This window comes from Mercenaria mercenaria, chromosome 7 (assembly GCF_021730395.1).
Source record: "Mercenaria mercenaria strain notata chromosome 7, MADL_Memer_1, whole genome shotgun sequence".
Lineage (NCBI taxonomy): Eukaryota > Metazoa > Mollusca > Bivalvia > Venerida > Veneridae > Mercenaria > Mercenaria mercenaria.
The window spans coordinates 61,857,742-61,874,808 of NC_069367.1; the positions used below are offsets into that span (position 1 = coordinate 61,857,742).

Below are 17,067 nucleotides of genomic sequence, written 5' to 3' on the forward strand. Positions count from 1 at the left end.
TAAAAGGATTTTGTGAGACAGAATTCTAACTCCAACATTGAAAAATTAAGGTCGAATCCTGCGGGTCTGTTTTGAAGTTTGCTCACTTCATTCAAAATTCTAACACGACCCGCAAATAACCTACATACATGTAGAGCAAAATCTATCTCGGGTTATTCTGCAATAAACCACTCGCGTGCAATGACGTCATCCGATTCAAGTGCGTAGCACGGTCGTAAAAAGTAGTTATCATTTTTTCTAACATTGTTGATGCTAGTATGTCGTGTTAGAATATAAATATACATATGAAATAAATTTCACACCTGAAATAAAAAGCAACACACAATGTAAAATACGCCAAATATTTTAACTGTGCTGTCACTGAAAACATGTTTTTAATCATAAACCCAAATTTGCTGTGACACTTAACTTCACATCAATGTCTCCAATGACATTTTTAGATTAAATCTATACAATTATTAAACTTTTAAGAAGCCAGAAAATCCTAATGTGACAAAAACCAATTACCTTATATGGTATAAATTCGCGTAACAGTTTTGTTAAATGATATCAGAAATAATGGGCTTTATTTTCTTTTCAGTGGGTCAAAGTTTTCTTGCAGAATCTAATGTAAAGTATCTATAGTTGAATACTTCTGAAAAGTCATGCGTCCATTTTAAACTGAGAAAACTTGTTCAATCACCGGAAAAGAACTCTTGCCCATGCAAATCCCAGAATTTACGGCAGCATAAATGTTTCACACTGAAAAAAAAAGATATCCTTTTGCTTTCTCACGAAAGCTCTACATTGTAACATCATTTGAGATACATCTTTAGCCAGGCAAAAGATGCAAATCTGTCCGACTTCGAAATTTGAAAATACCTGAAATCTTTATTTATGCGTAAGAATATATCACGAAGGCCGTATTGTTTCGCATAAGAACGAAAAACTCTGGTTATTCTACGATAAATCACACTTGGGGAACTTATTATCTATAGTTATTATGCTGAATGTAAATTTAACAAATGGTAAAATTCAAAACTCCAACGCAGTGTTATTTCTATTTACCGTTACAGTAGACGATTGTTCTCAATATTCTTACACGGAGATTTGTAATTCCCCCGTTCTTTTTTTTTTTTTTTCGTCGGCTTACTAACGCCTTTGACCCTCTTCCTTAAATATCCACCCCTCCCGAGACATAGTAGGTTTGTATATCCCGCTCTAACCAAATTCAGTATTGTGTTATACTGTTTTTAAGGTGTACGGTCGAAGAATGTAAATGATTTATGCTCGTTTGAGAGTAACGAATAAGAGCATAAATGTATTTATAATTGGGAGCATACACCGTACTTGAAATCTCAGTTTCAAGAAATAAACGAGTTTATTATTTGGCGGCAAATATACACGAGTTTTTCGTTAGTATTGTACTATTTAGTTGACATGTAAAATCATGTTTCTGGCTTTCATGTTAATCATAATTATATAGCCGTGAAAAGACTATAACAAGTCAAAAGTTTTCCGCGCCAGAAATGTATATTCAGATCAGTCATAATGAATGTCCTTTTTTATTGTGAGCAATATTTTGTAAGCTAATGATCTCAAAAACAATTTGGGTCATCTACAGGTTATGGCAATCTAGATATATTAAATAATATCCTAAAAATCTAATATCTATAGTTTATGCAAACTAACCACACTTTCCTAACCAGAAGCCTAACAGAAGTAATGTAAACACATTTCTATTTACTCAACAAACTTTACATATCTCTATATATCAAAGGTTATCATCCCACTGAACAGCTGGTTATTTGTTTACATGTTATGTACGCAGATATTGACGAGGTCATACACAACAACCTGTTTTTACAATTTAATATTAAGAAAAAACATAATTCCACAAATCTCCGATAATCGTGGTAATCCTTCATCACCATTAAATTATAAAATTATTGTATTTAAGTCAAATGTACTCCAAACTGTGATTTATTAGCTTGATCACCTTGATTTGAAGGTAACAAATCTGACAGGGTTGGTTGGCATTAAAGTGGCAAAATCTTGTATTTCCCAGGACAGTTGGAAATACTAGAAAATATCATTGAGACCATTTTTTTATCCTTTACCTAAAGTTATTACCAAAAATGAATTTGTATAATCCCTTTATGATATTCCATATGTGTTAATAAGGTAATCAATGACAGTACAGTCATTTGCTGGTAGGGATTAACTAGTGACAGTATACACATCTTATCTTTGCTGTTCATTATATATGTATGAAAATACATATTGAAATAAAAGTAGAATGTTTAAAGTAAAATGAAACAATATATCAATTAGGAAATTAAACAAGAGGGCCATGATGGCCCTATATCGCTAACCAGAGTTTAATTGCTTGCAAATTTCTTTGCTATAGCTTCAAAAACAAAAAAAAATACGGGAGTAGGTCATGGTAAAAAATATTCAAGATAACTTCTGAAATATGTTACAAAACTATACAGGTGGTCAAAATCTCTTTGCTGTAGCTTCAAAAACAAGAAAGAAGGCCAGTAGGTCAGGGTTAAGAATATTAAATTAGTAAATGAGTATTGAAATCTGTATCAAAAGTTAAACAATATACACGTGGTCCATATTTCTATGTTGTACCTTCAAAAAAAGGAGGTAGGTCAGTAGGTCAAGATTAAGATTTTTCAAGATGACTATTTTAAACTGTATCAAAAATTATACAAGTGATCTAAACTTCAGAAACAAGAAAGTCAGTAGGTTACAATTAATACTATGCAATATGGGTATTGAAATCTGAATCAAATATTATACATGTGGTCCAATTTTTTTCGTATATACATGTAACTCATATAACAAGTGATCCTCGGGGCGGGGCCTCCTTTCACCCTAGGGGCATAATTTGAACAATCTTGTTAGAGATCCACTAGGCAATGCTACAGACCAAATATCAAAGACCTAGGCCTTGAACTTCCGCACAAGAAGATTTTAAAAAGAAAAATCCTATATAGGTGTATGTAAAACTTCGGACACCCAGGGCAGGGCTTCTTTTCACCATAGAGGCATACTTTGAATACTTTTGGTAGAGAAACACTAGGCAATATAACATACCAAATAACAAAAGCCTAGGCCTTACAGTTTAAGGCAAGAAGGTTTTTAAAGTTTTTTCCTATATAAGTCTATGTAAAATTTGGGACCCCCGGGACAGGGCCTCTTTTCAACCCAGGGTTATAATTTAAACAGTCTTGGTAGAGGACCACAACGCAATGCAACAAACCAAGTATCAAAGGCCTAAGTCTTGTGGTTTCAGACAAGAATTTTTTTTAATTTGTTTCCTATGTAAGTCTATGTAAAATTTGGGACCCCCGGGGAGGGGCCTCTTTTCATCCCAGGGGCAAAATTTGAATAAACTTCATAGAGGACAATTAGATGATGTTACATGCCAAATATCCGGGCTCTAAGCCTTGCGGTTTTGGACAAGAAGATTTTTTTATATTTTACCTTTTGATTGCCATGGCAACCAGAGTTCTGTGTGGAATTCAATTGTTTGAACAATGTTGAAAGGGGGCCATCCAAGGATCATTCCTGTGAAGTTTCATCAAAATTGAACTGGTTGTTTAGGAGATGTTGTTTAAAGGAAAGTGTGGACGGACGGACGCCGGACGATGAGCGATCACAATAGCTCATCCTGAGTCTTTGGCTCAGGTGAGCTAAAACAAACATGAATTTCAACCCTAACAGTATTCAGTCATGCTATACGTGTAGTGAAATTTGAAATTCAAGTACAGTTTTAGTGCAGTGAACATGCAAGCTTAAAGTATTGCACGAATGTGCTAGGTATGACTGACAGGATGTTTGAACTGACAATATTTTCTCACATTTTACTGTAACAAGTGCAACCCATCATCTAAAAGAAATTCCCCTGCTGTTTCATATTCAATATTCTGGCATAAACAAAGTAAGAGACAGAAATAACAAAGCTAACTTGTCATCGGAACGAAAATATTAAAATTGGAGACGAGATGACTGGGCCGAAAGTACGCAAGCGTTTTGCATAAATACCTTCATGAACAAACTATAGTTTTAGTGACGGATCCTTGTGCACCGCCGTATGAACACATCTGCGGATGTCTAAAAAAATTTCTGTACTTGTAGCATGCGTAAATGTTGAGTTCTGCTCAACGCGGGCCAGAGGGCGCGGACGGCAGCATGTATTTCCACTACCAGCCATGAATAGGCTCAATCAAACTGAGCCTGCAACAATTTCGTTTTTGTCGTGTTGAGCGACCTGTGGAGTTTCCACTTCCTATTCTAAACAAGTGAATGAAGTATTGCCATGCAATGCAAAGTCCCCTACTGGAAGGCACCTAATTTTCTCTACTGCAGTATAACATAATGAACTGATATCTGTCAATGATGTATAAACAATATTATACTATATATACCTGTTATAACATAACACTTGGACTAAAATTTGTATATATAAAAACCTATAGTTGTTTTCATATGTCATTTGTTTGGCCGATTATAAAAAAGTTATCATATAAGTTATTTATAGTAACAACAAAGGGAAATTAATCCTCATTTTTTAAAAAAACATCGGTATAATATAAGTCCACAAGAAACTCTTTACCAGGTAAGATGTAACACGCATATTGTACCACAGAAAAATGGTCTCGATTTTTCCCTACGACCAGTAATAAAAGTTACAATATAATCTCTTTATAGTAATAACAAAGGGACGTAATTCTAAAAACAAGGGTGCCTCATGGTGGTGAACATATGTGCCAAGTTACATCAAAATCCCTCCATGTATGAAGAAGAAAGCTCCGGACAATGTTATTCTTGAATTTGACCTTTGACCTCTAAGTGTGACCTTGACCGTAGACCTTAGGACCTGGTTCTTGTGCCTAACGATCCGTCTCATGGTGATGAACATTTATGCCAAGTTGCATCAAAATCCCTCCATGCATGAAGAAGGAATGCTCCGGACAAAGTCATTCTTGTATCTGACCTTTAGCCTCTAATTGTGACCTTGACCTTAGACCTAGGGATGTGGTTCTTGAGCATGACACTCCGTCACATGATGGTGAACATTTATACCAAGAAATGCTGATTATTTATTCTTGCTACATAAGTTACAGTTACAATTAAATTGTGATAGTTCTCAAAATGGATTACATTTTCTAAATGACTCATCATTTTTAAATTCCAGGGCAGAATACATTGGACAGGGGTTGGTGCGTTCGAAGAAACTTGCTGTAGTTGATGTTGAACATATAGATGATGAAAAGGAAAATGACATAGATGATTCAGTAGAGTTGAAGGTATTTTGTAGTTGATAATTTTTATACACCCCAAGGGACGTATTATGTTATACCCCTGGTGTCCGTGCGTCTCTCTCTCTGTCCTTTAGCAATTTCGTGTCCACTCTGTAACTCTTGTTAACTTCATAAACCCCTTGATGGATTTCAAAGAAAACTTGACACAATATGCTTCACCAAACCGAGCAATGTGCAGAGTGGCATGTTTTGGATGTCTCCTTCAAGGTCAAGATCACTTAGGGTTAAAGGTCATATCAGTATGTTTTGTGTCTGCTCTGTTACTCTTGAACTGCTTGGATGATGTCAAAGATACTTGGCACAAATGTTAACCACACAGAGATGACGTGCAGAGCGCATGTTTTGGATGACTCACTTCAAGATCAAGGTCACACTTAAGGGTAAAAGGTCATATATGACTTTATTTTGTGTATATTGCTCTGTATTGCAGTGCTCTTTTTTATATGGCAGATCACGTTTTGTTTACTTACAAAAAAATGTTTGATATACTTCCCTTTTATGTCACTATAAATAGCTTATTTTGAACTTTTTTTATTATTGGTCGTAGGAAAAAATGGAGACCACTTTTCTGTGATACAACATTGATGGTGCCTCCAATATTAGGTTTATTTTGACATACCTGGTTACGATTTTTTAGGGGGACTTTTGTGAATTTCTTCCCTTTGTTTTTCCTGTCCTTCAACAGTCAAGTTCTTTAAATTTTTCTACCATCTACTGATGTAACCATTAGGGCGTATATTGCCCCACTTTGGGGAGCTCTTGTTTTAATTTGAATGATATTGATACATTTCAAAATGTAACTCCTGGCCGCCTAGCTCAATAAGGAGAGCACAGATATTCTTATTATATGGTCATGAATTTGTTCAATAGGAAAAAAGTATTAAAACTAGTCAAAACTACAAAAACTTTGTAAAATAAGTCACTTTATTTTTAACCAACGTTTTGACTATATTAACCTTCTTCAGGGTTAAAATAAACATAACAAAGGAAGTGACGTCAACGTCAAACGACGTTGATGACGACAACGTTAAAATTTAACAAAGAGTTTAAACAGAATCATAGTATGATACATGAATACTGGTGAAAAATGCAGTATAAGTGCAATGATTAAGGAAAGACAAAATGTTGCCTATAGGAAAGGCATATGTTGCCTATGGCAGTCTTTGTCAGAAATCAGTCATTGTCCACTGTGTTTTATTTGGAAAAGTTGGCCTTCACTTGCAGCGAATGGTTTAATAGTGGTACAGAATCCAGGAAAACAGAGTTAGTTAACAACTCATCATTACATAACAGAAAAAAAAAACTGTTGGAAAATGATGTTAGACATATCTTGCCATTTCAAATGTGCTCTTAATTTCCAATATTAAATGATTGAATTATCTTCTTACAGAAAATGATCTCTTTGTTGCAAGAAGAGAAAAATCAGATGCAGAAACAGATTGACAGTCTTACAGGTAAAGTTAGAAATTATTGCTTTTTTTCCAATGTTTAGCAACATATTAATATACATTTTGTAGTACATAAACATATTCAAATTCTTGCTCATCTAACTTTTCTATTTTCTGGCTAAAGCAGATGATATTCAGAGAACAGAAAATTAGTTTACAAATTTACAATGTGGCCAGATTATGTACTTACAAAAATGTGGCCTCCTTTGCCACTTCAGAACATTAATATTAAATGTTTAAAAATTTTATGGTTGTAGAATGTTCTCCAAACCGGGTCAAATGCATTCATCTTATGGAAGAATACATACAAACTTACTTACAAGGATTAAATAAATATGGCTTTAATGAAGCAAAAATGTATAGGTTACTATTAAAGGTTTATGTGAGAGATTTATGCTCAAAGTTTTTTGAAATCTCTAGTTATAGAAATTATGTCTCCCATAACAAATAGTGGTGTAGGCGACATTTTTGATTTACTCCTGTCTGGGTGTGTGTCTTTCGTCTGTCACAAATCTTGTCCACATACTCTCAGATCAATCTTTTCTCATCTGAATCTTCATAATTTTAAATCAAAATGTATTTGACAATAAAGGACCATGGCAAGTTCAAATTACTTGCCAATGCGGCCCCTGGCCCTTCGGAATTATGACCCTGGTTTTACGGGAAAATAGGCGTTTTTATCTTGTCCTCCCCTATAATTTTACATTTCTGATCGGTTTTTCACCAGACTTGAACAGAACGTGTTGAAGTCTTAAGGCAAAGTTTGATATCTAGCTATTTTGCCTAGGCACTTTTAAAACTATTGCCCTTGACTTATCGGAAACCTTCCTAGTTATCTTTGCTCTGCACTCTAAGTTGAACAGTTTTCATCTGTCTTACCGGTCTGGAACCATTGTTTGACCGTAAACTCTCTGGCACAAAGTTCATGTAACTAGCCACATCACTGAGGCACTTCACAATTATGGCCCTTGAATTATCGAAAAACAGCCTTTTTGCTATAGAAATGTGTATTTGTAGTGAGTAAACAGTACATTAGGACTGACTTCCTGTGTAGATAGTTAAGCATTGTCTTGTGGGAGACATGTGCTTTTCTCAAAAGCAGCTCTAGTTAGTAGTAGATAAATTTGAAATAGTTCACATTCTTCTCGAACATAAGACTGTTTATATTACTTCTAGGTATATTATAGTTATATATATATGTTATATAATGTATATTAGCAGTTAAAGCATTTTTTAAATATTATTTCAGAAAACAAACGAAGAAGAGAAACAGACTCCCAAAATAATCAGGGAAAGGTATGTGTAATAATTATTTTCCTACCAGGCCATTAGCCAGGAAATGTAGAAATACATCATACCATTTTGTTTTATCTTTCTATGATCATGGCTCTGACATTCTGAGATTCTTGTTCAGGACAGTTTAGGGCATAAAATGTGTTGATAACTTTAGGGGCATTTATTTAAATTATATGTAACATCTTTATTCAGTTAAGTTTTTTATCTTGTCAAAAGACCTAGAATATATATATGATGTAGATACATTTTCAAATTTTAAAGCTTCTCAAGAATAGAATAATGTTTATTATGTGATATAATATTGGCCTTGTTATAAGGCCAAGGACTGTGGTGTTGGTCTCTCAGCCAGGAATGGCTTTTAGTATTTGCCAAGTTGGCTGAACTAATCAATTGTTCTGTTGCTTTTTACCTAAAATATAAGGTAATCAAATCAAATGAGTCAGATATTAATTTTTTTTCAGTGGAATGTTGGTGATACAGTCAGGGCAAAATGGTGCGACAATGAATTTTACACTGCCAAAGTACAGAAAGTGGAAACAAGTATGTTTACACTTTATTATATAATCATGTGAATTACAAATGCACACATACTGAATAATGTTTGACTACACTAGAGGACATCAAATCACCTTAACTTAGTAAAAATTACATTTAGGAAGATTGTTGTTGTGAAATAATGCAATGTAAAAATTGTACGTAAAAATGAAAGTACCGTATAACAGGTTATTTGGTATAAATTTAGAAAATATCAGTTGTTAAAAGAGGCTTAAATATTAAATTTATTAGTCCAAACTTTCTAGTTTATTTCATTACATTGTCCTTTATTTATAATCTACATAAGTATAAAACTCCGATAAAAGAAGAATGGTACGGCATTTGACAAATTGTGGAAGTTGTCTCCCATTTATATCAAAGCACCATTTGTACACATCGTAATTTGTTACATGATACCGGTTTACTTGACTTTATGCAGCAAATTAATATAAGGCCAATATTTACAAATCTTGTTTGGTTGTAGAAATAGTAAAAATTGACAGCAGGTAAAAATACCTGTTAAACTCTATAACGGTGGTATTCTTTATGTGTAATTTTTATGCCCCCGAAGGGAGGCATATAGTTTTTGAACTGTCTGTCAGTCTGTCGGTCTGTCAGTCTGTCTGCAATTTTCGTGTCGGGTCATTTTCTTTGTCATCGATGGATGGATTTCAAAGTACTTGGCATGAATGTGAACCACATTAGACGACGTGTCGCGCGCATAGACCCAGATCCGTAGCTAAAGGTCAAGGTTCAACTTAGACGGCTAAAGGTCATTTTCATGGATAGTGCTTTCATGTCCGAGGTCCATATCTTCGTCATCTATGGATGGATTTTCGAATAACTTTGGCATGAATGTGTACCACAGGTAAGCGACGGGTCATGCGCAAGACCCGGGTCACGTAGCTCAAAGGTCAAGGTCACACTTGACGTTAAAGGCTTCATGTTTCTGGTTAGTGCTTTGATGAGGCGTGTCCGGGTCCATACCTTTGTCCATTCTTGCCATGGATTTTAAAATTATTGGCATGAATGTTGTACACAGTAAGATGACTTGTCGCGCGCAAGACACAGGTCCGTAGGTCAAAGGTCCTAAACTCTAACATCGGCCATAACTATTCATTCAAAGTGCCATCGGGGGCATGTGTCATCCTATGGAGACAGCTCTTGTTTGTGTTCAGATTAGTTTTATATGAATATACAGTCATTATCCATTTGAGATGTGGTATCAAAAGAAGATAAAGTCCTGATGGTGAGGGTGTTGGCTGCTAAACCCTGGGTTGTGGGTTTGAGCCTTGATAAGATTACCACACCTCATAGGACATTAGCACTTGTTCACAAAGAATTGGACTCGAGAATGATTCAAATAAGTTTCAAGCTTTCATCTCAATTAAGCAAGAATAAACTAAAAGATTGATAAATCACAACACATGAAAATGCACAGGTTACAATGCCATTATGTTCACCATTCAAATGTCACAAAAGAAGTCAACTTCCATCATCACATTTGATAATTTGCAGTTGGTATACTAAAATGAGAAATACCATAACTGCCTTGTGTAGAAATGGCCTGAGTGGAAGCATTTAATTTAAGTTAGGCATTGGGGTAGATGTTAGATGTTCACAAAAATTCTTTTAAGAAATTGATATTACTATCTGTTGCTTACTACTCTCTTTTTATTTTTCAGTGTACCATGTTGTGTTCACTGATGACAACAAGAAGAGGAAAGTTTCAGACCAGGACTTAAAAGAGATGACAGAATAAAACAAAATCATCCATACAATATATATCTATACTAAACAACGAAAAGAAATAATATGTTTAATTTCTGACAGATTGATTCTCATTTCTTGTTTATGCATTTGAAAATACTTCAGCAAGCTATAAACAATCTATGTCTAAATGATGTCTGCCATATATTAAGATTGTGTCAGTCAAAGCATACCAATTTTAAATTTTGATTACTCCTTAGTCAGTGTAATTTTAGTTTTGCCTAAAAGTTCAGAATTTAATAGAAACACTTTGTGTATTTGTATATTTCGAATGGTTTGATACATAGTCTTGTTCAGCAAGCCAGTCGATGAGATTATGCCATTTTAAATAGCCTTTTTATGCATGTTAGTACACTGTTTTTATGCATATTTCTACATGTCAACATTGTTTTATGTAAAAGGTTGTTCTGCCAGTCTAGCACAAACTTGTATAGATATAATTAATGTTTATCAGTTGTTCTTGTACTTTTGCTAGGTTGACCAAGCAATGCCTAAGCTTTGATTAACAAGTTGAACACACTTAGTTTCTAAGACATTAAACTGTCTTTCATGAATTAATTGAAGGCCAGCTGAACAATTCTGAAAGTAATATGAAACATTGTGAATGAGATGATGTACTGTGTACAAGACCCAGACCCCTAGCTCTAAGGTCAAAGTCATTTTGAGGAAAGAACATTTTTCAGATTGGTATTTTTTTCTCTGGTCTGTAACTTTTTTATGCATTTGATGTATATTATTCAAATAATTTTGAATAAATATGTATATTTACAGGACACCTAAATTAATTTTCTATTTTTCGTTTGTACATGAAATTACCTCCTTTTTATTATGTTAAGTACAATACATGTGAACCTGCTCGCTTAGCTTAATAGGGAGTGCGCCAGTCTACGTTATGGTTGTGTTGTGAGTTTGATCCTTGGGTGGGATGTATGTTCTCTGTGATCATTCATCTTCAACCTCACACTCATGTGGGGAAGTTGGTGAACAGGTGGTACTGGTACAGAATCCAGGAACACTGGTTTGGTTAATTGCCCACAATTACATAACTGAAATACTGTTTGAACCCCCCCCCCCCCCCCCCCCCCCCCCCCCCCCCCACCACCCCCCCCCCACCCCCCCCCCCCCCCCCCCCCCCCCCCCCCCCCCCCCCCCCCCCCCCCCCCCCCCCCCCCCCCCCCCCCCCCCCCCCCCCCCCCCCCCCCCCCCCCCCCCCCCCCCCCCCCCCCCCCCCCCCCCCCCCCCCCCCCCCCCCCCCCCCCCCCCCCCCCCCCCCCCCCCCCCCCCCCGCCTCCCCCCGGAAAAATGGTTTTAAATCCTAACACAATTCATGGTATTTTGATAAATCAGTTTTCCCACAATTTGTAAAATAAACTTGGTGATATATTTATGGTGTGTAAACCCACTGGACTTGTTGTGCAGTTCAGTTTCAATTCAGTGATTCATGTTATTGCTTCCTTTTTTCTTTCCTTGGCTTGCTTTGGCTTCACACTCACTACCGAATCCAGTAGACTGTTCAATATACTTTTAATGTTCTGGGGACAATATGTGTTGGTTTAAGGACTGCATTTAATATTTGTTTTGTTTTTTACATTCTAAGAAAGAGACATTTTGATTGTTTACTCCACACGAGAAGTTGATATTTGAAATAGACACCGATTTAAAATACACTATTATACCATCAACATTAATTCCCAACTGTTTGATTTACGCCACGGAATGAGTGTATAATATAGTTTAAACTATGTTTATAGCCATTCGATGATTGTGTGTGTTCAGTGTGGGAGAATTAACTCTACACATGCTCGGTTACGTAAAGCATACAGATGCTTCAATTTTGTTTTAGAATAATTTCAATTATGTTTTTAGCTCACCTGAGCCAAAGGCTCAGGGTGAGCTTTTGTGACCGCTCAATGTCTGTTGTGTGTCATGCGTCCGTCAACATTTTCTAAATAAATCTTCTTCGTGAAAACCACTGGGCAGAGTTACACCAAACTTCACAGGAATGATCCTTGGGTGACCACCTTTCAAAATTGTTCCAAGAATTGAACTTCATGCACCCCGGGGGTCACATGGTTTATATAGACTTGCATAGGAAAAAACTTTAAAAAACCTCTAGTCCAAAACCACAGGACATAGGGCTTTGTATTTTGTATATGACATTAATATAGTGGCCCCTACTAAGATTGTTCAATTTATTCCTCCCAAGGGTCAAAATATGCTTCGCCCTGGTGGTCACATGGGTTACATAGATTATATAGGAAAAGCTTTGATAAATCTTCTTGTCAAACCACAAAGATATGCTTTGATAGTTTGTAATGTAGCATCAATCTAGTCGATTCTCTTACCAATATGTTAAAATTATCCCTTTAGGGTAAATATGACCCCGCCCCAGGGGTCAATTGTTGCCATATAGACTTACAATAGGGAATAACTTAGAATCTTCATGTCCGTAACTTGCATCATTAAAAATTTGGGAACCAAATGGATAGTGTTTGAGTGGCAAGATGAACTTGACATAGATCGTGACTAGTGACCTACTTTCACATTTCTGTTGCTACAGCCTTCAATTTTGCATAGGTTTGTTGTACCGAAAAAAACTGTGACCTTGTTTTTGGCCTAGTGTCATAACTTTCACATCTTTGAAGGTTACAGGGCTTCAATTTGGACCACTGCATAATTTTTGTTCAAAAATAAAAAACTTGCTTGATTTTGACCTAGTGACCTACTTTCACATTTCTCATGCTACAGCCTGCAAATTTGAACCCACAAGGATAGTTTCGTTTCTGTATAGGTAAAGGCTTCAAATTGGAACCACTTGCAAAGTTGTGTGTTCTGAATAAAATTGACCCTTGATTTTGACCTTGTGACCTACTTCGTTCTCATGCTACAGCCTTCAATTTAAACCACATGCTTAGCTTTTGTTGTCCGAAATGGAACTTTGATTTGAGATTGATCTAGTGAACCTACCTACTTTATCATTTCTCAAGCACAGCTTTCCAAATTTGGACCACATACATATTGTTTTTTACTGAATTGAAAATTTGGAACTTGATTTTGCACCTTGAGCTAGTCTTGAAATTTGGAACATTCAAAAGGGCTCAGTAGATGACGCCTTGATCACTGTAATCTCTTGTTAGGTAAATAGATTTACGGTCAAGGTCAGATTAAACCAGAATGGTTAGGAACTTTTGTTTAACAGTGTGCATATAATTTCTGTCCTTGTACAATTACTGAATGCATCAATGGGGGCATTTCGTGTTCGCCGAGCTCAAGTTTCAAATAATGTCAATAAGGCCTACTGGGCCAGCCTAACATTCTCGACATGTAGGAGACTATGTAATATGAACACTCTTTCTTGTATTTTTTCTAGGCTGCCTAAAATAGGTTACATATCTTTCCAAATCATTTTAAAGTCTGTTTAGCTGGACTGAACATCATAGTTGCATGAGAGGCATTTTTATGTCATATAATCTCTTCTTGGCATTTTTGCTACGCTGGCCACACTGTGTAGATAAACTCAGTTTTCACACCGTTGAGAAAGTTTGTTCTGTGGTCTAAAACAAAGATGTATTGGAGAAATTTGATATCAAATAGTTCGTTCTTGTAATTTTGTGTTTAGCTGGCAAACTGTTTGTCACATTTTTTCAAATAATTTTTAAAAGCCTGTGCGGCCGACATTACTCAAATGTGATTTAGATGTATGACTGATATTCTTAACAGTCTTTCTTGTATCTTTGTAGGCTGGCGAACATTTTAGAACACATATTTTCAATATCATTTCAAAAGTTTGTTCGGTGGCCTATACATATTATGTTATGGTATGTTATACTGTGATAATTGAAAATAATTTCAAAAGTCCCGTTCAGCTGGCCTAACATAATATGTATGTTATCGAAATATGTGATATTGAAAGGTCTCCTGGTATTTTTTGTTAGGCTGTAGACAGTTGGAACATCTCCTTTTAAATCATTTCGGAGTTTGGAGGTTTTCTGATGTTGAACAGACTGTCTTCGGCCCCCATTTTTGTTAGGCTGCCCCGAATCAATGTAGAAAACTCAGTGTTTCAAACATTTAGAAAGTTTGCTCTGTGGTCTAAACGCAAAGATGTATGGAGATATGTAATATCAAATATTACTAGACTTACTATGTATTTTTGTTAGTCTGGCCCCGAAAATTTCAAAAGCATATTTTTCCAAATATTTCAAAAGCCTGTTCAGCTGGCATACACACAATGTGGTTTAGGAGGTTTGACTGATATTGAACAGCCTTTCATGTATACATTTTTTGTTAGGCTGGCCTCGCCATTTTTGAAAAATTTGTTTTATATGTCAAGTCTGTTCGGCCGAGCCTAAACACGATACTTGTATGTGGTATTGAAAGTCTCTCTGTATTTTTGTTAGGCTGGTTGAAAATCAACAAAAAACCAAAAAACATTTTGAAAACATATTTTTACAAAATAATGTTCAAACAGTTTGTTCGGCTGGTTGTTTTGTAGTGAAAAGTTGTATGTAGATATGTGATTCAAATAATTTTTTTGTTTTTTGTTTAGGCTGGTTAAACAGTTCGAACATTTTTTTCAAATGATTAAAAGCCTGTTTCAGCGGCCATACACAAAGTGTTTAGAGTTTTGTCTGGTATTGAACAGTCTTTCTTGTATTTTCGGTTAGGATGGCCGACACAGTTAATCTCCTTTTTTTCAAATCATTTTTAAATTTTTGTAAAGGCCGGCTAAAATGGTTCACAATTTTTTCAAAGTGTGCGGCTGGCCTAACCACACGTTTTCTTGTGATGGTGTGATATTGTAAGGTCTTTCTTGTATTTTTGTTAGGTGGTTCAAAACAGTTTCAATTTGTTTTGTTTTTTTATTTATTTCAACAGCCTGTTCGGGCTGGCAATTTTATTTTTGTAAGGGCTGGCCGAACAATGTAGAAACTCAGTTTTTCAAACCATTTCGAAAAGTGTGTTCGGTGGTGTAGCGGGAAAAGTCGTATCGTCTGTTATGTGATATCAAATACTTTACTAGGTATTTTTGTTAGGCTTCCTTACGTTTTGAAACATTTGTGTTAATAAGCTCGTGAAAGTCTGTTTCGCCGCCTAACCACAACTACTTTTATGTGATATTGAACAGTTTCTCTTGCCTTTTTTGTTACGCTGGGCAAACACAAATTTGAAACCTATTTTTTTCCAATATTTCAAAAGTCTGTTCGGCCAAATTAAAACAATAGTTGTATAGAAGTATGACTGATATTGACAGTCTTTCATGTATATTTGTTGGGCCGGCCGCCGAAACAGTTTTGAAACTTCATTATTTCAAATCATTTGAATTTTGTAAGGCCGGCCAATTGGTCTGTTTATAATTGTTAGGCTTACCCGAACGTTTTAATTGTTTTTTCAGACTGTTCAAAATTGTGTTCGGGTCCGCCTAACACAGCTGTTGACTTCTGTGCGAAGATCTATTTCATTTATGTTTTATCAAATTTTCAGCTTGCATATTTGTATTTATTTGTTAGGCTGGCCGAACAGTTAATCTCCTTTTTTCAAATCATTTTGAAATTTTGTTAATGCCCGCCTAAATGGTTCTGTATATGAATTGTTTGGCTGACCGAACAGTTTAAATTGGTTTCAGCTGTTCAAAATTTTTTGTTCGGTCAGCCTAACACGGTGTTTCTTCTGTGAAGATCTATATCATTTATGTTTTATCAAATATTCAGCTTTCATATTTATGTATTTATTTGTTAGGCTGGCCGAACAGTTAATCTCCTTTTTTCAAATTATTTTGAAATTTTGTAAGGGCGGCCTAAATGGTCTGTATATGAATTGTTAGGCTGACCGAACGGTTTTAAATTGTTTTTCAGACTGTTCAAAATTTTGTTCGGTCAGCCTAACACAGTGTGTCTTCTTTTATGTTTTATCAAATATTCAGCTTTCATATTTATGTATTTATTTGTTAGGCTGGCCTAACAGGCATATATTTGATGCATTTTATGTTCATTTGAAATAAAAACCATGAAACACATCTTGTTTTTGTGAAGTTTTGTTCAACATGTATGAAAATATGGGTACATATTTACATGGTAATTTTGAGGAAAATGGTCATTTATTTGGGAATTTGTGTACTTTCCCTTTTGATAATGTACTCTGTTTTATTTAATATTCAGTGTCCTCATGTTCCTTTTTAAACCATTCCTAAATTTTTCCTTGTTATTTGCTATACAAACTTCTTAGAAAATTGCAAAACCATTTCCCAGCATGCAACAAATTGGTGGAAACTGATCATGTGATATTATGAATTTAATGTTCCTAAAAGTTAATGCACTTTATGTATAATAAATGCCTATTTCAATGTTCATGAAAGAACTACCTAAAAAAGAGTAAATTTCAAAGTTTGTGATTGAAAGTTTAGCCGAAATATATGAAAAATCGAAATAACCAAATCGAGATATCTGCAGTTGATTTATATATGATAAGAAGGAAATCGGGACCTGGAAAATCCACGCGAGATCGAAATTTCGAAATAATCGAAGCCGAGATAACCGTTTTGGACTGTATAGTTCAAAGTAACATAACACAAAATGGACAAGGCTTTTTATTTGAAGTTTCAAAATCCAATTTCTACTTTATATTTTAAAAGAGTCAATGTCATTAAATAACTCATAACTGGTTGACATTAACCCAATACATGTACCATCACTTAACTCAGT

General features: G+C 35.3%; 1 protein-coding gene across 1 annotated transcript in view; it reads left to right on the forward strand.

The window, feature by feature from the left end:
* The window catches only part of LOC123532931 (uncharacterized), a 38,016-nt gene extending 26,608 nt beyond the window's left edge, over positions 1–11,408 (forward strand). Inside the window, exons 2-6 of the mRNA XM_053547236.1 lie at positions 5,192–5,303; positions 6,709–6,772; positions 8,016–8,062; positions 8,524–8,602; positions 10,282–11,408. Coding sequence (XP_053403211.1) covers positions 5,192–5,303; positions 6,709–6,772; positions 8,016–8,062; positions 8,524–8,602; positions 10,282–10,358 — 379 coding nt within the window. The 3' untranslated portion in view covers positions 10,359–11,408. The remainder of the gene's footprint in view (positions 1–5,191; positions 5,304–6,708; positions 6,773–8,015; positions 8,063–8,523; positions 8,603–10,281) is intronic.
* The last annotated feature ends 5,659 nt before the right edge of the window (positions 11,409–17,067 follow it).